This window comes from Pelecanus crispus, chromosome 9 (genome assembly GCF_030463565.1).
Source record: "Pelecanus crispus isolate bPelCri1 chromosome 9, bPelCri1.pri, whole genome shotgun sequence".
In the NCBI taxonomy this organism is placed as follows: Eukaryota; Metazoa; Chordata; class Aves; order Pelecaniformes; family Pelecanidae; genus Pelecanus; species Pelecanus crispus.
Genome location: NC_134651.1, coordinates 28,800,834 through 28,821,576, shown reverse-complemented (window position 1 = coordinate 28,821,576; position 20,743 = coordinate 28,800,834). Strand labels below are relative to the sequence as shown.

Below are 20,743 nucleotides of genomic sequence, written 5' to 3'. Positions count from 1 at the left end.
GACCCACGCCCCGTCACGGCAGGGGCGAGAGGGGGATGCTTGGGGGAGCTGCCTGGCCCAGGAGCGCCGGGCACCGTGGCCCGCTGGCATCGCTCATCTCTGCGGGGAGCCAGGCTGCCTTAGCCAGGACTAGTCACTGCTCACACACGTGTGCTCCTGCCGCTACAAGATGCCTTTGAAAATCAGTTAAATCTCATAATGGGTCGAAATTTACGGCAGGTGCCCTCGCGCGCACACCCCGGCGCGGCGGAGCTGGCGTTCCCGGTGTGACAGGGCCCGCAGGGCAGCCCGAGGGGCAACCTGACCCCTGGCCAGCCCGCCCTTGGGACGCCGCGACCGACCACCTTGCTCCCGGAGCGGCTTTGCCGCCGCACGCCCGGCTCTGCGCACCCCCGTCCCGGCTCCGGGAGGCCGGGGCGGTGCTGAAGGACGGGCGGGCGGGGCGGGGCGGAGCCGGCGGGGCGGGCGGCCGGGCCCTGCCCGCGGCGCTGCCCCCCGCGGCGCTGGGCGGGCGGGCGGTCCCCGCTGCGGCTCGGCGCCTTCTCCTCCTCTTTCTCCTCCTCCTCCTCCTCCTCCTCCTCCACCACCTCCTCCTCCTCCTCCTGGCCGCTGCGGCGCGGGGGCTGCGGGCGGAGCGGCGGCGCCATGAGCGGGGCGGCGGCGAAGAGCGAGAAGCTGGACGAGGCTCAGGCGCTGGCCCGCAGCTGCGCGGGCCGACCCGACTTCCAGCCCTGCGACGGGCTCTCGCTCTGCGCCACCCATAGCCACGGCCGCTGCTTCCGCCTCCACTGGTGCTGCCACCTGGGATGGTGCCACTGTGAGTGAGCGAGCGAGCGAGCGAGCGCGCGCGCGGCCCCAACGGCCCCCGCGCGCCGCCCTAACGGCCCCCGCGCGCCGCCCTGCCCGCCGTCCGCCTCACCGCCCCGCCCCGCCCTCTCCCGCCCCGTCCCGTCCCGTCCCGTCCCGTCCCGCGGCGGTGCCCGCAGCTGGCCCGGCCCCGGCGGCTGGCGGCGGGCCGGCGGCGCGGTGGCTTCGCGGCCCGGGGCCCAGCCCCCTGCGGTGGGACCCCAAACTTCGGGGCTGCTCCCGGAGGGGCGGCCGGGCCGGGCCGGGCCGGGCCGGGCGGGGCGGGGCGGGGCGGGGCGGCGGCGCGGCCGCAGCGGCGGTGCCGGGGAGCGTTGCCGCGGGGCCTGGCGCCCAAACCCTCTCGGAGCCCGGTGACGGCCGAAGGGCGAGCTGCCTGCGGCGCCGGCTGCTGCCTTCGCGCACCGCTGCTGCTGCATGCGGCTGTCCTTTTCAGCGGAGGAAGCGAGCGTTCGCCAGCTACTTCGTTCTCGGTTCTCATTATTTTCTTTTTACAGGCATACGGTTTACAATCTCTCGAGTAGAGAAGTAACTGCTTTAGGGTATATATAGCAGCTAGTTACTGTTTCAAAATCCAGTGTCGATCCAACTCCGTTGAAAAGGCGCCCGATGACTTGAATATCTGTATTCAGGATACTGATGTGTGTAATCATGGAGGCTGGGATTGAACTGTGGATGTCCAAACATAGTTTGATGAATAATTAATCACATACAGCCTCGAAGAGCAGGCTTTTCAAACAGTGTGTTGGTATGAGGTCAGGAAATGGTGATGGAGCTGCGTTCTTAGGTCGTGTTGCGTTTTGGAGATCTTAAAGTCTGGATGGTTGGGGTTAAAGTTGGACTCTTATGTGAGGGTTGCTTGGTCCTGCTGAAGATGTCCCTTGACTCTTGCCGTCCCTTGACTCTTGCCATCCCATTCTCCTTTTAAGTCTGCCGCCATCTCTCCTTGTAATTTAATCTCCTACATGGATTCCCCCTCATGCACACTTTTTGCAAATTTTGTTTAATGGGGAAAAGGGCCACCTTTTATTTGGACGAGAGCTTCTGTTTGAATTAAATACACATTCTAGGAATTTCACCTTGATTTGGGGTTCATTTGAAATCAGTTCAGAACAATGTTTTTTTTTCTGTCTGTGCCCTGAAATGAGTACTGTGTGGTGGCACAACTGGCTATGTGAGAAGGTGCCATGGTCACCTGCTTGCACAGGGACAGGAATGTCTCGTTGGCCTTTCATCGATGATACAAAGGCTTTCAAGTTATGACCTAGATCTACTCTTCTTTTCCAAAATTTCTCTGGTCTCAGTTATTTGTGGTCTCCATCATGAACTTATAAGCACTCTGGAGTACAGGATCGGAGCTCAACATGGTGTTTATAAACTGGAGATGGTACCTGAAATCAGTTGGGGATGGTCCTCTGAAGGGGAAGTCAAATGCGGAGCTGGGAACACCTGGAGAAGTGCCATTGCAGAGATGGATCTGGGGATTAAGATGGATCACAAACTGTGTGTGTCAGCAGCAGGAGGCCTTTGTGGTAGAAAATCCAAAACCAGAACGCAAGCCCCCGCTTGGGGAGGCATTAACAGGAGCATTGCAAGCATGCAATTTAATTAGTCTCTTCAGCTCAGTAGTGATGAAACCAGACTGACGGGCTTAGTTTTGAGCATTGCACTTTAAAAGGCTGTAGAAGAATTGGGGAGGTTCTGTAGGAGATCACAGTGATCAGCTTTGAAAATAGGATTTACAAGGGGGTGCAAAAGCAAAGGGGTTGCTTGGGCTGTAAAAGATTGATGGAGGGAGGGGAGATGAGCTTTTCAAAGTGTGAAGGTAGCCTTGCAAAGGAAGCTGTGTTCTAGTCCTCTGCACAGACTTGGAAGATAACCAGTTATCACTTACCTGTGGCAAGGAAAGTTTAGGTTTGGATATTAGAAAACATTTTAACTTGGAAGAGAAATGAGGCAAGGGAACAGAGTACTTAAGAAGGTGAGGAATTGTGGTCCTTGAAGGCCTTTAAGGAAGGCTTGGACTGGTGTCTCTTAGGAGTTAACATGGAGCTGATTCCCTCTTGGAAGGACCACTTGAGATCCCAGCCAACCCTTAGCTTCCCTGTGGCATTCATAAGATTTAAAAATAATTACAGCTTTTGCAAGAAGTACAAGCTTCCTTCTTAATTCCTCCTTTACAGCTAAGGAAACTTTGAGATACATTTGCTGCATGAAACTATGATTTTAAATGGAGGAAGTCAAATACCTCATTTTCTTGTTTAATCTTCTGAAAGCCATGAAGAAGTGCGCTCCCTTCTTGCCCCCTTATTTCCTCATGCAAATTTCAGAGCTAAGGATCTCTTTGTATCCTGCCCCTGCAGAATGAGTTGAGTTGGACTTAAAAGGGGTAAGAATGAGGCCTGTGATGGAAAGTTGTATAGAGGTCAGAGATGTAATTAAACAGTATTGGGAGTTATCTTCCATAAATGCAGTGCTGTAATGCCGACTTGGGAATCCTCAGAGGGTTCTTGAAAGTAGTTTTCTGTGACTCTTAAGAGCTGTATTGGGGTACAGGAAGTTCTACATCAATTAAAATGGCCTTTGAAGTATTATTTTCCATCAGTGTCCAAGGTCCTGGAGAACGTCAGCTCAGTTAAAGTGCACTTACACCAACAAATTACAAAAACTCACCACCACCACAATGGGTTGATTGTCTCCTCATGTGTATTCAGGATTACATCTGCTTACTTAGTGATAGAAGCAATTTAGCATCGCAGAGCCACTCGACTATAGAAGTAATAATTGAGAAAGAACCTAGTCTGAATTCCCCAAAGCCGTTTTTGTTGGCATGCTCTGAAGTGAGCAGTACTGTAAGCGCTCTCTTTATCTCCAATGTTTCTCTGTCCATAAAATGGCAATAATAGCTGGCAGGCGAGATCACAGAGAGTGTTCAGTGTATCCAAACAGCTCTGAGACCCTCAAGTGCTGTGGGTATCTGTATGACTTCTGTGTCTAAGCCTGGGAGTTTATTTTGGGTCATTTTCAGTCTGTTTCAGGCTTGGTGGGGAGCAGATTTCCCTGTGAGATGGGAGGTGGTTCTCTGATGTGCCCCTGTGCCTGGGGAGCTCTGAACCCAAATAAAACCTCCATAAGCAGGTGCAGCACAAAATGTGCAGCACCAGTGGGCTTGGGGAGGCTGCGGATGGGAGGGCTGGCAGGGTGCATTGGGTGTCACTGGAGACACCTGGCTCTGTGGGCATCAGGGGTCCGGGAGAGCAGGCAGCACCTCGTATCCTGCTGCGACAGATGGCTGCAACAGCCTTCCCCTGTGTTCTGCCGGACATCTGCACACCTGCCGACTCCTGCCTGCACGTGGAAGCAGGATGAGGGCTCAAGCCTTCGGAGTCTTCTTCCCTGCAGGGAAGAATGTGTTGGCCCAAGAGGTGTTTTGACTTCAGCCCCTTATGTTTGTCCTGTTACACATTTCTCTTGCTTGCACTGCACCCTTTCAGACTATCCCTGCGTGCATTCCCCTTGCCAGGGTGACAGCCCCCTGTTCACCTTCCTCCCCTCCCCTCTGACAGCCTTGTGGGCTTTTGTTTATTAGATGCAGGTTGAGACCCTTAAATTACTCAGATCCACTTTTTCCAGAGTCAGAGAAAACATGCACCAGAGGCAGGTCTGCAGCAAGGTGCCTGCCTTCCTTTCCTCACCTCTGGATTTCCGCTGTGGCTTTGATTTGCACTGATGCTGTCTGCAAGGCTGCTGGCTGTGTGGTGGTACCTGCTTCTGTCAGAAGGGATCAGATCCTTGGGGTTACATCTGTCCTGAGAGCAGGACTTTGACTGTGTTTTGCTCATTTTAATTCCTAAGAATTAGCTCACCAAAGAAAGCACCGCACTTGGTACAATTACAAGATTGGCTTCATCCCTAGACAATGCAAAAATAGGGTATTCTGTTGCAACTGTGTTAATTTTTTAATCTTAATATCTTGCATTATGTTAAACACCTTGCAGAACTCTCAGTATGTTATGTTGCAGTTATCAAAAATACATTATGAATAATGGTTCCACAATACTTGTTTCACAGTAGTTGTATCAATAGATAGTGATCATGCTACCTTGTATTAGCCTTCCTCTAATTTTTTTCTTTTTTTTTGCCCTGGTTCAGCATCAAAAAAGCAGGCCTTTAGTTACTTAAAGACTCTTGCATATCTTATATTGAAAAATAAATGTGGCAAATAAATTTCAGTTCCACCACTTCTGCAAGATTCAGCTGTTTGGACCATTTACAAGAAAACAAACTGAGCATGGGTGAAAGCTGTGAGGTCTCCTTTGGGTGGTCAGAAAGGGAAAGGAAAGTCAGAAAAGTTGCTAGGCTCTGACAGGTAATAGGATTGTGGTGGCAGTATAGGTTTTAAAAAATACAAATGCTCCCCCACCCTTGCTTTTTGCTAAGTGGTGTATAACACTTGCAGGTGTGCCTTGAAATAGCTTCCTGCTCCCTGGTGTGCATCACGTAATGATGGGACTGTTAACGCCCTGAGTTTAGATCCAGACCTGGCAGTTTCTGCATGAGGTCAGGCAGGCTTGGCAAGAAACCCAAAAAACTGTCATTCTTCAGCCAAAAGGAGAAAATGGGTTTGTATGATGGGTGGCACGCCATGAAGGGCATGTGTTTTCTGGGTGGTTTTGGGGAGAAGGACTTCTCTGATTTTGGCCATGCCAGCACATATTCTGGGGGTGCAGAATCAGCATATATTTACATTTCTTGTTCATCTGCCTGCTGAATAGGGAGACCAGGGTGTCTCTTTGCTCTCAGAGCAAGCTACATCACTTCCTCATTGTGTCTGTTTCACGGGCATCTGCAGGTCCCCCATCTGGAGGTGGACCAGTCATAGTTTTGGGTCTGCGGTCGGTCTCTGCTGTGTGGTTGGGCGGTGAGAGGCGATGATCCATCTCCCGCAGCTGCTGTCAGGGAGCGAAGCAAATCAGTACAGTCACTGCACCTGTGTGTACTCCAAGCAGATATTTGTTTCTCACATTCTTCTCTACTTGAAATACCAGTGGGTTTATTTTATAACATTTTTAAATAAAAAAAATTGTTTTCTGTCCCACAAAACTGGTGAAAGCTCTCTGTCGAGGCCAGCCTTGACTATGTCTCTTCCAGAGAGAAAGATGTGGTGTTGTGTGTCACATCGCATCTCCTACCTGTCCTCTGGCAGCGTACGCACCCTGGCCGCACACGCCGGGTGCTGGTGTTTTCCCCTCCTATGTAGTGATGTGTGCAGCATATAAGTAGCTCTGTGCACACAAGTAGCATTTCCATGGTGTCTCCCCCACCTCTCGAGCGACAGAAGCTATCAGCAGGGTCTCTGACAATCTTTGAAGCCCATGTAATTATTCAGACCCCAGTCTGCCTGTGGGAACTGTAAGCGGGGAATCAGCAAGGCAGTCTTTCTTTCCTGTAACACCACTGGTAAGTAAGCTAAAATGGTTATTGAAGGTATTCAAGTGTGCCGTGACAGAGCTTGGGGGTCTAAAGAGGAGTTGTGTCTGCCTGCCAGCCTGCTTCTGTTGATCGCTTCATGTTAGAGAAGCAGCTACAGCCCTGGAGGGGATCCTAAAATAAGCCCTGGGGTGCTCCGTAGCATTACATACATTGTAGATCTTCAAAAGCCTTGCTTTTGTTCTGGTGGGTTTTCTTTGTATTGGTTTTTGGTGGCTACGAAACTCTTTGCCACGTCCAGGAGAGAGCAGAAGGGCAGTAGCGTACCAGTGCTTTACGTGTATCTCTCTGCGAAAGGTGGTAGTAGGCTGGAGCTTACTGGAAGTAGCCAGCCTGGCACTAGCAATGGCAACTTGAATTTCCAGCAGTGCTCTTCCACAGGGCAAAACTACATCCTGATGATTGAGTTGTTGGATAAACATAAGAAAGGAGTTGTAACATGCTTATGTTTTAAATTCTGAGACTTAATATTTGGAGTAGCTCATACATTTTTCTTTGTGGAAAACTGTCTAAACAGGAATGCAGCGGTGGGGCTAGGAACTCTGGGGCTGGGTGTTCTCTGAAAACACAGCTTGTCTTGGTGGGAGGATGATTACAAATCCTAGGAGAAATAGGCATTTTTCATTTGCTTTTGCTGTGAAAAGGATTTGATCCAGTTTAAGTCTGTGTATCTGGACAAAATGTTTGTGCACAAGCAAGGCATTACACTGAGCACCAGGCAAGAGCCGCAGAAAGGTAGTTTTTCAGCTTGTAATGGGAAAAGACTTTTAATGACGATTTGCTGCCTGTGGCTGTGCAAGATCTTCTCTTCACCTGTATTTTGAAGAGCTATGATATTCTAGCTTCATTTCACTAAGCTGTACACAATGACGGAAAGAATGTCAGCTTAATATATTCTGAAGTGTAACTCTAAGGGAAAACACTTATCTGCCATTTTTTATGGGTGCACCATTCTGGACCTGGATTGTGTTTTGTTGCTCTGGTTTTAGTTATAATCCACAAATCACAGTATGAATATACTATTGATGCTGTGTCTCAGAAAGAGAACCTACATGTGTAGATTCATTATACCCTGTGGGAACATCAGCGCCTTTGAAAGAGCCTGCTGGCATTCATTTTGAAATTCTCACTGTAATGCAGTTATGTTTAGAGACATGCATGTTCTGTTATTAACAAAACCCTGATCTCACTTAACAGGAATAGACCACAGGAAAATCTTTGAATTCAAGTTTCTTGCTGTAAGTACATCTTGTAGGACTAACTCTTCTATGCCTCATACAGGATTGAATAGAAATCACTGCACTTCTTTCTCCAAAAGTCCTGAGAAAAAGGGGCCTTGTGTACCAAAACACTTTCTGCCAGCCAAAAACTCTAGTTTGCGTGACTATGAGGCTGTGTTTCATAATCTGTCTGTCCATCTGAGGAGCGTGATTCACAAAGAATTATGTCTGCTTGCCTAAAACTCAATGATCTGCCAGTAAGAGCCTCTGAGAGTTGCAGATAAATGGCCCCTCTCCTCTGTAGCTGCTTGAAGGGTTAACCTGCTGTTTTCATGAAGCCTGCTTAGGACCAGCCTGAAATGATGAGGTTGTGGATGTTTCCTACTAGAAGCAAGTACTTCTGAAGGAAAAGTTCATTAATGTTGCATCCTGACAGCTGGTGCAGTTGTCTGAATTCAGGACGTTCTGAACAGCTTTGTGGTGAAGGCTGAGCCTCTGCTCCTGCTCAGAGATCTTCATTCTGGTAAAAGGCTTCAGGCACTTTTCTCGCTGCAGAGTAACATCTCAAAGATAATATTTGTACTGGAGTACAGTGCCTGTGGCAAATGTGCGGCTTCCTTCCTGGACTCTGCAGGTGAGGAAATCTGTTTGCCAGCTTGAAGCTGTGAGCGTGCTTACTCCAAGCTCCTAAATGCAAAAGTGTATGACTGCAGTGCCTTCTAACACATTATCCTTACTCTTGTGGTTGCTGATGGATGTCTCTTGTGTCTTAAACTGCAGCCCGTGGTCATATTCTTGCATTGCCCTATGAGACAAACTGAGTCACGGGATTCTTGTCTTCATGGTTTCCATCCTGCAAGTGTGCAGAGCTGACTGTGTGCTCAGGTTTGCTGGAAGCACTGAAGAGGGCTTTCAGGTACTTGGCACAGGACCTCAGATTTCCTGGTGGCACCTGTGTGCTCATCAAGGATTTGTTTTGTTGCTACTCCTGTGGATGCAACGAGTAGAGAATGTCCATTGTAGAGAATGGACATCTTCGGGTGTTTTATGTAATGGCTCTCAATTTAACCAACACTGCCTTACACTTCATGACTCACTTCAAGCCTTGGTAAATTAGTTCTGCACATTGGTAAAGGCTATACCAGAAATTTTTGTTTCTGTAAGGGACAAAGAGCAAAATGCTTTACTCACAAACATTGTAAGATGTTCCAGAATGATAGCTGTGACAGTGTGGGCTTAGCTGTTGATGGATGGCACAACCTTATACTAATGTAAAAAGCTGGTTGACAGTAGATCGGATTACAGGTAGCGTGTATGTATCTCTCTCTCTCTCTGTGCATATGAAGTGAGCCTGTTTTAGTGTGTTGTGGTTTTTATTCCAGCACCTTCATGAATTTATCTGTCCACAAGATACAGAGTATGTTTTCATAATGGCTTTGATTCTTCCACTAATCAATTTTTATGTAGTGACTGATCACAGAATTCAATAAATGCAGTTGGTGCAATTTAGAGATGTTTTTGCCAATAGTTCAGTATATTCACATAGATGGAAGTCAAAAACCTGCTGGGAAAGTAAAATCTGATTGCTTGGCAACTGGGCCTTGTTTTTAATATACCCATACTTTAATGTAGGCAACGTAACAGTTGGAATTTATATATAACCTATGTTGTAAAACAATTTCAACAAGAGGCATGCATCTGTATTCTTGTTCTCACTGGTGGCTGTGGAGCTTGAGAGCCCACACGCGTGCTCTCAAAACTGCTTGTTTTGCTTGTGTACTTGCACCCAGCCCTAAAACCTTTTCCCTGCTGTGCCCAGTGAGAGCATGCTCTGCTGTCGTCCCTCTCACTGCTTGACATGTGATGCCAGTGCTGGAGCACACCTGCAGCCATTTCAGGCAGGGTGCTTGGCTGCTTCATGCTTCGTGCTGTGTGGCTGCCTGTGTTGTTTGGATTTCGCTGCTTTGCTCGTCCTGAGCCATATTCCAGATGTTTGCACTCGCTCACAATTGCCTCTTGTCCCTGCTGAAAGGCTTGGACACCATCAGTTGTGTCAGGGTGGACTGATCAGCTCTTGCAGTCTTCTGCAGTCCACCAGCATTAACCCGTCCGTAGGCAGGGCAGGCAAAAGGAGACACTCACCTTTTTGTTTTTCTTACCCTGTGCCACTAGATCTTGGTGATCCCCAGCTGATGCTGTGGGATGGTGGTGCTGTTGGCCCTCTTGGTGTGACTGAGGGCAATGCTTTTACCTCTCTGCCAGTGTTCACTTATTCTGCCACAGCAGCACGTGCTGAGTTTGCTCCCACCTGCATTGTCCTGCTGCTCTGAGCCATTTGCCCGCAGTGGCACTGTGTGACATGATGGCCCACCTCCTCCGCCTCCAAGGGTGGTACTTGGTCTTTTATTTTTTTACGCAGAGCATTGCTGGATCCCACACCCCTCCGAGGGAAGGGTTGGCACACATACCTGCACACACCAGCCCCACATGGTGATGCATTCTGGGCGTAAGTAGGGAGAGTAGTCCTTTAAATTCTCCAGAAATGGGTTTGGTAGAGGCTTGTAATAGAAAAACAAAGATCGGTTTGAATGAAGTATGAATGGAAATGTGCATAGATAGGTACCAGAAGAAGCAATTGGATGAGGGTTAAAAGAATGGCCTGTATCGATAATAAGGACACTGTTCCCAGCGATGAAGTTGAAGAATGTGCTGTTTGTCAAGCCCAGAAGGCTCGCGCTCTGGTAAGGCCATTGCACAGATGCCTTGTCAGCAGGAGACCCTGTACTCTGACAACAGGAAGGGAGCAGCACAGGTACACCACATCGCATATGCCATTGTTTCTCCTGTCAGCCCACCAGGAAGACAAGCTGTAGCCATAAAGATGAGTCTATTCCAAGCTACAAAACCCAACCTTCTGCCTCAGCTGTCCGTCGGGGCTGTCTACTGTGGGTGCAGAGTGCAGGTCTGTCTTGCATGGTACAGTCCTTTGGACAGGACTTTCCATTCAAGAACCCATGAGCTGTTCTGCTTATTTGAGAATTCACAGGAAGACATTCCCATTGCATACAGGGGCTCATGCTTTTGCAGCATGTACTACACACCTGGAAGAAGACCGTAACTTGTCTCTCTAGTGCCTGTGGTTTCTCTATACCAGGAAATACCTTCATTTTCTAGGTAGCTCGCGACACTGATCTATGCTTATCCTTTGTTACCATATCAGCACACTGACTGCATGAAAATGATGGGATGCTGAAGCTTGAGCAGATGGTGCACAGGGTTGGGTTTGTAGAATAAATAGTTAGCACTAAGCAGTTTTTTGCTATCTTCTCTACTGAATTTAAAAAATATCATTAGTGTAAGTTGGGGATAAAATTTTTCAGGGAAATGTGCAAAGAGTGGCTGTTCCCTTTGCGGGGGTAGGTGGCTTTCTAAAGGGGTGTTGGAAGGGAAATATCCTTGGCTTTGGAGCTTGGATTATGATAGCCAGCACTTAGCTGCTGTGCTCATGGTAAGCTGTGCTTGTGGAGGTACCTGAGACTGTCTGCTACGCTTTTCATGTCTGTGCTGTGGTGCGTGCGTGTTCTTGTAACCCAGCATGGGGCTGTGCTGGGGCTGGGGTTACTAGTACCTGTGGTAAGTGTGACACTTCTCACAGGTACTGCTCCGTTCAGAACGCACATGTGGTGTGCATTATTGTTCATTGCTTTTTTTGGGTGTCAATATTCTGCTCCCTTACAATGGTTAGTAAGCAAATATGGCCCCTTTAAGAGGATTTATGGCTGCATGAAACATTCCTCAAGCCTCCAGGGTTGCTTTTTCTTTAAGTCTGGTAAATCCATGTAAGAAATGAGAGGAAGGAGCAGGGATGATGGAAGGAAGCTCCAGGGTCTGTTTGCATTTAAGAGTTACCTGCTCTTAAGCAGACAAGCACAGAAAACTCTGAAAGGCTTAGACAGCTCACAGCATGTACAATCATGATCCTTTTTGTATTTAAAACAAATCAAGACAAAAGGGCATTAAAATACAAATTTGATGAAGAAAAACTTGCTGATTTTTCCTCCTTCTTTCTTGGTTTCCTGTGAAAAACTTACGGCTCATCAAGTCAAGGGCTGTCACAGCTGCCTCTCGCTATACAGCAATGAGAGGGAACACCTCTCCTTCACAGGAGAAGAGAACTGGCAACTGTACAAAATTGCTGCTGGGGGAGCCACTGTAGAAACAGTACTAGAATAAGTTCTTTTCTCTGCTTGGATGAGGTCAGGAGTGGAATGGATTTGTTAGTGCTCTGATGCAGGTGCTTCTGTGAGAAGGTGCTGTTTGTAATGATAGACCTCTGTAAGGTCAGAGCCTGCTAATGTTGCCTAGTGTATTTCCAGACTGCTAAGGTCCTGTTGCATGACTTCTTTTTCTTTTATGGTGGTGGTGGGGTAACTGGTGTTCCTTTGCAGAGTTGGCTTGTGTCCTTGGAGTCTCTTTTATGATTCCTTACTGTGTCTTCTAGCTATGCCAGAAGTACTGGAAATGTGCAGGATGCTCTGTTTGTGTTCCCTGCACTAAAAAATTGTTTGAACAATCTCAGTGCTTTTTCAAAGTTGTTTGGAAGAAGCTCAGGGCAAAAATGTCACTTGCATTAAGGTGCTGCATATCTTTATCTACGACGCTCCTTCAACATTGGCAAGCATTTTAGTTATGGTTCATTATAACAACCAATGGCACAGTTCAGCTCTACTTGAGCTTGTACCATAAATCTGACAGTGCCTCAGTGTCCTGAAATATTTTTCTTTTCTTCTGGTGGCTTATTCCATGTCTCACGTTCCCAACACAGCCCATGATGTTTTGCTAGATACAGCATGATGGCTATTCCATATGATACAAAGAAATGGAAACTGGGTTAGCAGTGTTTTTTTTTATATGTGCCATCTGCACGTGTACTCTGGGTTTCTCCTTCCATTTGTTCTTGCCCCGCTGGGAAGGCTGTTACTGTGCTCTAAGCAAAGTGTAATTTGAAGCTATAATAGTCCTTGGTGAGTATTTATGGTTAGGGCAATCTTTGTTTGCAAAGGTTTGTTGTCCCAAGCTGTGCATATAACTGGAGAGAGAAAGGAGGAAGGCCAGAGGCAGTCATTTTGTCCACTGTTGCAGCCTGCAGGGCTGGAAGGCAGCATCCCCATGTAGGTGCTCAGACCAGTATCACACTTGCAGATGACCCTTCTACTCTGCTGAATGCTTCTGAAGAAAAGGTGTGGTGGGTACCTCAAGCAGGCTTAGGGTGCTGAGTGCCCTTCAATATACAGCTCCAGACTGTGGGCAGCAAGCTTTGCTTTAGTCTGTAAATGAGGAAAGCCCTCCGACTGCCCCAACTTTCTGCTTTGTCAGTGGTGAAACTATACCCGGTTCCTTCCCGTGCATGGGCTGGGGCTGACTGCAGGCCAGTCCGTTACGGTAGAGCTGTCTGCCACCTGTGCCACCTACCGCCCCGGGGATCTTGGAGAACCAGCTGGGTGTTTGACAGCTTAGATGTTGTCCTTGGGCTACTGTGCCAATCCAGGCAGCAACACACTACTCCAGCTTGTAGCTGTCATCACCTGCAAGACAACTTCATTTAGGCGTCAGAGGGGTGTGCATCCAGTCAGCTCTTCCTAGAGAGACAGGGCTGTCTCTCCTGCCACACTGGTGACATATGAAACAAGTCCCACTGGAAGAACACTTGGTAGTTCTCCATCTTTTGCTGTGAAGAAAGCCAGTGTTTGAGAAGCTGATCTCCAACGTTTCCCCATGCAGAGAGATGTGGAAGAGCCCCCCGTGTTGTGAACTCTCCTTAGACTAATGCAGAATCCCTCCAAGCTAATACTGTATTCTGTTACACATGCATTATGAACACTCGCTTTGCCTTCACTCCTTCACAAAGCTGTGCAGTATTTAATTAGAATTTTTTTTTTTTATGTTCTTCATAGTGGGACTGATTTCCCTCCCACGTATGCTGATTTTTTTGGCAGGGTTGTGTGTGGCAATAGGAGAGCCTTGCATGGCTGGAGTGAGAATTCTGGCTGACTTTGTAACCGAAGATCACTGGTGCTGTTACAAAGGTGTAGGTACAAGCAGAAACAAATTACCAATACTTAAACGTTAACTCTGCTGTTAAACCATGGACACTGACTACATGCACCCTTTGCACACCCTTATTTGGTGGGAACAGACCGCTGCCTAAATGTCAGCCCATGTGCTTTGCCCTTGAGGTCACTCTTGATGTGCTTGCCAGTTGAGGTCACTGCTTCAGCCTCCCTGAATCACATGTCACAGCCAAAGGTACTGAAATCTCTGGTGAGATCAGAGCTGGTTCTCCTTCAGCACACCTCAGCTAGGTGCTTTCACCACAAGCGCTCAGCCAGCTCAGGTGCCTGAGAGCAGTTCCTAAGCTGTATGGGTTAAATTGAGCCAGGTTATGGTTAAATAGCGTGTGGTTAGTAGGCCTTCATTAACCTGGCTGATTTTTAGAGAGTAGGTGAGCTGGCAGATTAGAGGGTGTAGAAATCTTTGTCCAAGCAACTGCAGGGGAAAGAATACATATTAAAAAAGCTTTTATGTTTCAGTTAAAAGGTGTCTAAATGTCTTGCATGCAAACAAATACACACAGTACCTATCACTGACTTAGACTCGTAAGATCCACAACTGAAGATCTACAGCAATCTTTTACTATTTTCTGAAGTGCATTGCAATTTGTGGTGGTGTTTATTGTGAAAAAAAATCCTACAAGGTAGCATTTTGAGACAGCAAAACTTGAGACTTTGTTATAAGAAACCTCACTGCTGAAAGATGGATTTTTTTTTTTTTTTTTTTTTTACTATGCTAAGCATGTTAATGAGTGTCAGAGGTAAACTAGAATGCTGGCATGAAGGGAAGTGGAAAATAAAATGTTTAAGCAGCACCTCTGCTTATTTCATGGTTAAGTTATTTTGTATTAGCCACGGAAATTGCTGCTGTGTCTGTTCGGTGAGGATGCATGCAGACTGCTCAATTAGCAAAAAAAATCAGAAAGAAAAGACCTTGTGGCTTGCTTCTAAAGGCTTGTATTTGTTTTTTGTAAGCAGGAGACACTATAATACAGGTTCCAGTCAATCAACCACATAGTTCTGGTAATCAGTGCCACAAACAGACTTTTTTAATATATATATCTCTATATATATAATATGGAAGTGTATATGTACTTTTGGGGATCCAAGTTGCATGTGTTTGCTCAAGATCTGCAGGTCACAATAGAGCTCACTGCTATGCTGGGTTCTGCCTTAACCTGCTGGCAGGTGGCACTGGAGGCATGGAGCGAAGGCTTTGGTGAACAGCATCCATCTGATTTGGCAATAAAAGTCGTATTTCTGTGAACAGAGCAGCAGGGAGTTGTGCACTGCCCAGTACGTACCTCTTTGGCCAGGTTTGGAATAGCTCTTTTGCAGTTGAGTATTGGCTTTAGTGTGTGCTATTTCTCTGGAGGATTTGTTTTTTAGGCTTTCACAAGGGTCGGTTGAATAATGAAGAAATGGAAATACAGTCAGCCCTTTTTAGTTATGCACAAACTGATGTCACTGTGTGACTGGGATCAGAAAAAGAGGTGCAGCATTTATGGAGGATAACAGCGAGCATGTAGCAGCAGAAAGTGTAGGTGCTGGTGCAGGCTTTAAGTTGTGACATAGTTAAGCATAGCCTACATACCTACTTCTGAAGTCTCTCATTGTCTCGCATTTCATCATCATCTGTTAGCATATGGCTGTCATGGATAATTGAGACTTATCATGAAAATAATTTTGGCAGAGCCTGGTTTCACACATTTCCTGTTAAACACCCAGGAGAGGAATGGGCTCTTGTTTCCCCTGAGCCCTTTGCCGTGGTGGTGGAACTGCAGAGCCAGACCGGTGATGCTTCTCCATAGCAGCTGTTACAGTGCTCGAGAGCTTCCCAAACTTCTGCAAATGCAGCAAACTGCTTTTCACAGAATCTGGAGTTTGATTTTTTTTGGACATGTGTTTGGCACGTGCAGTATTTTTCCTTCACCAAATTACCGTCTTCCGTATAGGCAGCGGTGGCAAGTGACCCAGGAAACAACTTGCGATGCAGTGTCTAGCCTGGCATCTGTATTTGTGCAAAACACTGTAATTTACAGGAGCATTCATCAGCGCAGCTCAATTGCAGAGTTCTTCAACTAACTTGGTTGGAATAAATAGGCAATAAATTACGTGCTAGCGTATTAAAAGGAATGTATCAGAATAGGTGTTCAAAGTACTATTTTATCGTAGACTTTTGCCAGCTGTTAGAAGTCAGCAAAAATATTGCTGTTTATTTCAGTGGGAGTTTGATCAAACTAAGATGTATTATAAGAGAACTTGGGGACTTGTGCTTTTGGGATAATTTTCTGGGAAAAAGACATCCCTGCAAGCTGCAGGGTCAGGGGGTTGATCTGATTTTTAAATTTCTGCATTTATTGTTCATAGGATGCATCATGGCTGATGTGTTTACATGCCTTATGTAAGGTAAGGAGTTATGACTGAGGCTGTAACCACGGCTTTGTCCATGATCCAGTCTGACAGTCCCAGCTGTGAGCACCAGCATCCCTTAAAGAGGGACCCGATCATGTTTTAAAGCAGACGTTTAATCTGTCTAAACCAAACAAACTTGTCCCTAAAACTAGCTGAAACTTAACAAACTTGTACCAGAATTCTAAAGAAATGTAGAAATCCGTTCATGTAGAAAATTCCCTTTTTTCCATTGGGTGATTCCTGCTTTACCTTGGTAGAGCTTGTCCTTGGAACGTGAGGAAATGGTTTCAGCCACTGTAAGGTCACACAAATGGGGAACTGAAATCCTCTATTAACAGAATAGCTGCTGTTTTCTTCTACCCTGAAATTAATGCCAGCAGGGCAGTTCTGAAACACGCAGAGAATTACCACATGCTTCTGCGATGGTAAAACAACCAGCTGAGCTCCCGGGTAACACCTCATCTCTCCCTGCCGCCACTTTTTGGGGAAGAAAAAAAAAGTCAAACTGCTAAATCAAAGATTCATCGTTCAATGTCCATGCTGTAAGCTACCTTGGCATAATTTCCCTGCTTTCTTCTCCCAACATCCCCCAGCCTTCTGCCAGCACGTGGTGGCTATTTTAAGTGGAAAAATACAGTCTTGTTGTGCATATACCTTTTTTCCTTGATCCTGTTAAAATCTTCACCAGGGCCTTCCTTGGACACTTCAAATAGAGGTGGCACAAAATTGAGTTGAGAATTTTTTTTTCACTAGTATGTAGTTTTTATCATTGGTTGTCAATGGAATGGAATAGGAGCCCACACAGAAGCGCTCCAAATACATGAATAAATACAGCATCGTGGTTTCAGGTAAGGGTAGGCTGCATTTCAGTTTCCGTGAGCTGAATTTCATCAGATACTACTCCAACCAGCAGCACGCTGATCAGTCTGTGTTGCTTTGCAAAGACAGTAGCATATTTAATGTTGACTAATTTCAAAGAAGGATTTCTGGAGAAGAGCAGATGGCAGGAAGCCATGGGCTGCTGCTGTTACGGCGGGTTGTGAAGGTAAGGTCTGCTCACCTGCCCCGGAGAGCTTCCCAGAGAAGTTGTGTCAGCAAGATTTACAAAAATGCCTGAGAGACCCCAGCCCTTGGTGACTGCCAGAACTGAAATAGCTGTGCTGCTGCTCCAAAGGGCACCAGAGAAGAGTGAGCTCTGCTCTGCCTGTGGTTGAAGTGTTCAGTTGTTTGATGCTAGCACTTAATTCCTCTGCATCACAGCAAGTTTAGAAACTAGACCATGGTATGTTAAAAAAGATGGCAAGTGGAAAGGATGTCTTTGTATTTTCTGCCATCCAGCCATAATCAAACAGGAGGGGAAAAAAAGCTATTCACTGAGCTTTTCCAGTGGCTCTGTTAACAATTATGATTCCACAGATAGTAGGAAAAAGAGTGCTTGATGTGATTTGAGGTGGAGTGATTTGAGGGGAGCTTGGTCAAATGTATTCACAGAATGTTCTTTTCCCCTGCCCACCCACTGCCACCGTCTCTCTGCTCTCAGTCTGGCTCGGTTGGCTGTTCTCTCCCATGGCATGACAGGGGTGGGCTTTTGTCTTCAGCGTGCCTGGTGCTCATTCCTTTGAGCCTGCTTTCTCCGTGCACTGGACTTGCAGCATGCCTCTCCCACGCTCCAGCGCTCCCTGAGCCGTTCTTTCGGCTCTGCACTCTTTGTGGCATTTCCTCTGTTCTCCGCGTCCTTCAGTGATGGGGGTGCGAAGTCCCAGCAGAGCACAGCTGACTTTCACACGAACCATTTCCCCTCCAGTACCAACAGCGCAGCAGGAGTGGAAAGAAAGAGCCTTCCCCAGCGCTCAAGGTTTCCCCTGGTGACGTACTGGAGCTGGGCTGGCAAAGCACAGCCTGTGCGTGGGCCCTGGCTCGGCAGAGCCAGTGAACGTCCCGGAGGCTGCTGCAGCCAAGAGTTGGGCTCTCTCAGCTTATCCCAGTGCCAGTGCTTTCAACAGGCGGCTGGGGGCACTGACTGCCACGCTGGCTGGGAACTTGTTGCAGTCAGAGCTCTTCCCATATCTGGGAAGGATTCCCAGGCTGAGGATGGGATTTTTTTTTACTGCAGAGAGGCATGGTGGGGGGGAGCCAGCCATTCCTTGGGGACCTTCTCTCCTGCCGCTGGCCCAGGCCCTGCTCAGCCTTCCTGAGCAGAAACACAATCACTGCTCCAATTGTCCAAAGGAATGGATAATTTGGGGGAGAAGGACTGCACCTACCTCTGAGCCACAGACACAAAAACGTGGCAGATCTCATCCCAGCACGGCTGGATTCATTAATGCAGCAAGACTTTGGTGGCTTTCTGCTCCTTACCTGGAGAGCTTCAAGCATCAAAACAGTCCTTCAGCGCTTTGATACTTTTTCTGCCTTTGCAAAGCACTAATGGCAGCTCATGTATCAAAACTCTTCTGAGCGCCTTGCTACTTGCAAGTCTTCTGGAAATTTGTGCTTTCATAGTCTATGAACCCCTAGGGAGACATGAATCTTTCAGAGGCTTCATGCAAATAAAATGCAGTATTTTACCGTCTTAGGCATAGCCTCAGGTTTCTCAGTTTTTGCTAACAAAGTACTGATTTTCTGCTCTTTTGTTTATTTTAGTAAAGATTTTCAGTTCAGACTTGGTTCAGGTCTATATAACTAACATCATCCTATTTTCTTACTACTAAACCAGATAATCAAGATGCCAAGAACATTTCTATGGCTTGGGAATTCTGTTATTTTCTGTGTTAAACTTGCAGTCATGCATGAACTGCTGGTTTATAATACAGAAAAACATGATTTAGTCCTCAGAAAAAACAAAAGAACATGGAAACACATGCAGGGGGACTCGTAATTTGGAATAATGATATAATAAAATTTAGATCATTGTAGCAAAGATGTAAGCTAGAACTGCTCTGTGTTCGGTGGGGGAAAAAAAAAAAAAATCTCTGAGCATTTTTTCAGTTTTCTTTCCCCTAGAAAGGGGTGCAGGCAGCCTAGCCATCTGTCCCACTTCTTAGCTGTGGATTTGTGCCCCCAGAGCTAATTTTCTAGAGTTAGTGATGTCCTACAGATGTCTTCAAAGCAAGGGCAGGGAGAGGAGCAGGACTGCAGTAAGGGAGGTTATGCTTACCTACAGTATTAAGTATCAGAATCCATACCAGGAGAGGATTAAACACTTTGAGGCCATTGAAAACAGCGCGGCTGCTGACTGCAGGGAACTGTTGGTGATTATTAATGGCCAAGGGAAAGCATCATGTCATCAGTTTGTTTCTGACTTAAAGACAACGATCTTTAAATGCTTTTCTGTTGTCCCCGCAGGTAAATATGTCTATCAGCCCATGACACCTGTAGAGCAGCTTCCCAGCACTGAAATACCTGTTCGCCCTCGGGAGTCCACAAACACCATCCAGATCTCTGTTTCGCTCACCGAGCACTTTCTGAAGTTTGCACCGGTCTTCCAGCCCCCTCTGCCCCCCGACTCCCCGCAGTTCTGTACGATTGCAGACCTCTTCATTGACAATTACCGTGTGAAATGCATCAATGGGAAGATGTGCTACGTGCAGAGGCAGCCTCCCCCCATGCCCCACAAGATAAAGCCTGAGGAAGTCCCTGTTCGCAATGCCTTAATCACAAAAGAGAGCAATACACCAAAACCAGATCACTGCTCGTCCCCTTCCAGCTCTGAGGACTCTGGGATCAACGCAGTGGGGGTTCACTACATGGAGTCGTGTGACGAGGACACGGAGGGGGTTGCCGAGCTAAGTTCAGAAGAAGATTACAGCCCGGATAGCAGCTGGGAACCAGATGAATGCCCGCTCTTGTCACCCTCGCAGTGTGAAATGGAAGTGATTGAGACTATAGAAACCACTGTGTGATCCGACGAGTTGGTATCAGATCAGTCCAGTTCCCACTCAGTAATGTTGCTTTTGTAGTATTTATATTTTGGTTTTTTTCTGACAATCCCTTTTTTCCAGTGCACTTGATATTTCAGATTCCTCATGGGAGTGCGGTTACGGGACTTGCATATTGGTGAACTTAGCAGCAGCCTGAGCAATTTTAACATGTTCTCAGCCTGATCAGATCTCCCACATCTGCACGTAAGGTAGTGATAAATCTTAAGACTTTTATAGCCGAAATAGGCCCTTTTCTTGGTCTGGGTTACAGCATATACTACTCACACAAGGATGTGCCACTTGAGATGTTTCCATCTGTCAGGATGTTTGCGGTGGGCCTTCAAAGCACAGAGGGTGAGCTGGCACAGCACGCCTGCGAGCAGCAAAACCAAGTTGCCCTTATTCTTTCTCAAACAGCTACGCGAGGTGTGGCAACAAGAGGCTCCTTCTGCCTCTGTCTGTCCTTGCGCGTTGTCCATCCTTTCTCTAGTGCTGGTGCGACCCTTCTCGAAGGCTGTTGGCACCACTCTTCCAAGCAGGTTGGTATGGCAGGCTAGAGAATGCACAAAGTGCCTCCAACTTTTCTCCAGGCTATGCACCAAGCATCTGCTGAGTTAGGTCAGGCTCCGAAATCTCCTGAGAAGGCAACTGTTGCTCCAGAGGGGAAATAAGTTGCCTGGCTCCAGCTGGTCCCTTTTCCCTACATGGATCTTGGGAAGGGGAT

At 47.2% G+C, this 20,743-nt stretch overlaps 1 protein-coding gene across 1 annotated transcript; it reads left to right on the top strand.

Annotated features, from left to right (window-relative positions):
* Nucleotides 1–645: 645 nt before the first annotated feature.
* On the top strand, nucleotides 646–20,001 carry C9H3orf70 (chromosome 9 C3orf70 homolog). Its single transcript, XM_075717099.1, has 2 exons — nucleotides 646–817; nucleotides 19,445–20,001. Exons 1-2 carry the CDS (start codon nucleotides 646–648, stop codon nucleotides 19,999–20,001), a joined length of 729 nt encoding a protein of 242 aa, XP_075573214.1.
* Nucleotides 20,002–20,743: the final 742 nt, after the last annotated feature.